This window comes from Camelina sativa, chromosome 15 (assembly GCF_000633955.1).
Source record: "Camelina sativa cultivar DH55 chromosome 15, Cs, whole genome shotgun sequence".
Classification (NCBI taxonomy): Eukaryota; Viridiplantae; Streptophyta; class Magnoliopsida; order Brassicales; family Brassicaceae; genus Camelina; species Camelina sativa.
In genome coordinates this window covers 357,240-358,431 of record NC_025699.1, presented here as the reverse complement: position 1 = coordinate 358,431, position 1,192 = coordinate 357,240, and the positions used below count along the sequence as shown (strand labels likewise).

Genomic DNA, 1,192 nt, shown 5'->3' with positions numbered 1-1,192 from the left:
TTTTTACTTTTGTTACCAAAGAATTAGATTAAACAAAATATATAACAAAGTCATATATGTTAGTACGTACTGGATGTTGGGAAGTTTTTTTTGGCTAACAATGGCGGCAAGACACGAACAACTGTAATATTCCATCCTCCCACGTCACGTCCACTTAGTTCCAGGGCCTTTTCTACTGCGCCTTCTCCCCGAATAGAAACGAAAGCTTTCCTGTAAAAAAAAAGAAAAGAGGGCAAGTCTTTTCCATTAGTTTGTAAAAATAATGATAATAACTCTTTGACAGAAAATTATATAAGAAACCACAAACCAGGCCGGAACCGTAACACGGTTGACCTCTCCACATGAAGAGAAGTATTTAGTCAGCCCGATCTGGAGATCAATCTCAGGGAGCGAAGTGTCATATCCCTCGACTACCAGACTAACAGACAGACGATCGAGTTAGTGATAATATGTAATCAACATGACAACAACGTACGATAACAACACCACAAAGGAAAATGGTATTACGTGCGTTCTGAACGAACGTGTTTGATTGACTCAGCAGTATGATGAGGATCTCCCGCACACACCGTCATCAGTGCCTCCTTAGCGAATACACGCCATCCAGCTCCCACCACTTTTTTTCCACTAAGTTGCAACGCCTTCTCTAGGGCACCTTCTCCGTAAATATTGATGTAGGTATGTCTGTTACGAAACACACCGATGGAAAACAATTAGTTCGGTGGAATTATCGAAGCAAGAATTTATTAATTAGCCAGAACAGAAACAAACAAACAAACCTGTGGAGGGTACCCTTTGCATAGTTTCTGCGGACATTAACATATGTGACCTTTCCGCATGAAGAGAAGTGTTTTGTCAACGCAAGCTCGACCTCACACGCATAAAGCGAAGTGTCAAATCCCTCGACGCAAATACTGCTAATCCCACTGCAATAACAATTCGACAAACAAAATATATACTTTGTACATCTCCGCACCAAAAAAAAAAACGTAAAAAATAAAAAATAAAAAATAGAGAATCAATAATTACCGTTGTCTTGGGATGTCTGATGCATCACTACTATCGATAAATTCAAACCCCTAATCAGATTCAGGTACATACAAAGAAAAAAAGATGTAATCAGAAATTATAATACTACTCCAAATATTTTTCTTCCCTTCTTGTGATGAAACAATTCATAGACAAACAACAA

At 38.5% G+C, this 1,192-nt stretch overlaps 1 protein-coding gene across 1 annotated transcript in view; it reads right to left on the bottom strand.

Annotated features, from left to right (window-relative positions):
* The window catches only part of LOC104744303 (nucleolin 2), a 6,654-nt gene that overhangs the window by 2,750 nt on the left and 2,712 nt on the right, over window positions 1-1,192 (bottom strand). The window contains exons 2-6 of the mRNA XM_010465333.2: window positions 1,030-1,079; window positions 780-926; window positions 508-684; window positions 308-418; window positions 71-210 (exon numbers count right to left, since the gene is read on the bottom strand). Of these exons, the coding sequence (XP_010463635.1) occupies window positions 71-210; window positions 308-418; window positions 508-684; window positions 780-926; window positions 1,030-1,079 (625 nt within the window). The remainder of the gene's footprint in view (window positions 1-70; window positions 211-307; window positions 419-507; window positions 685-779; window positions 927-1,029; window positions 1,080-1,192) is intronic.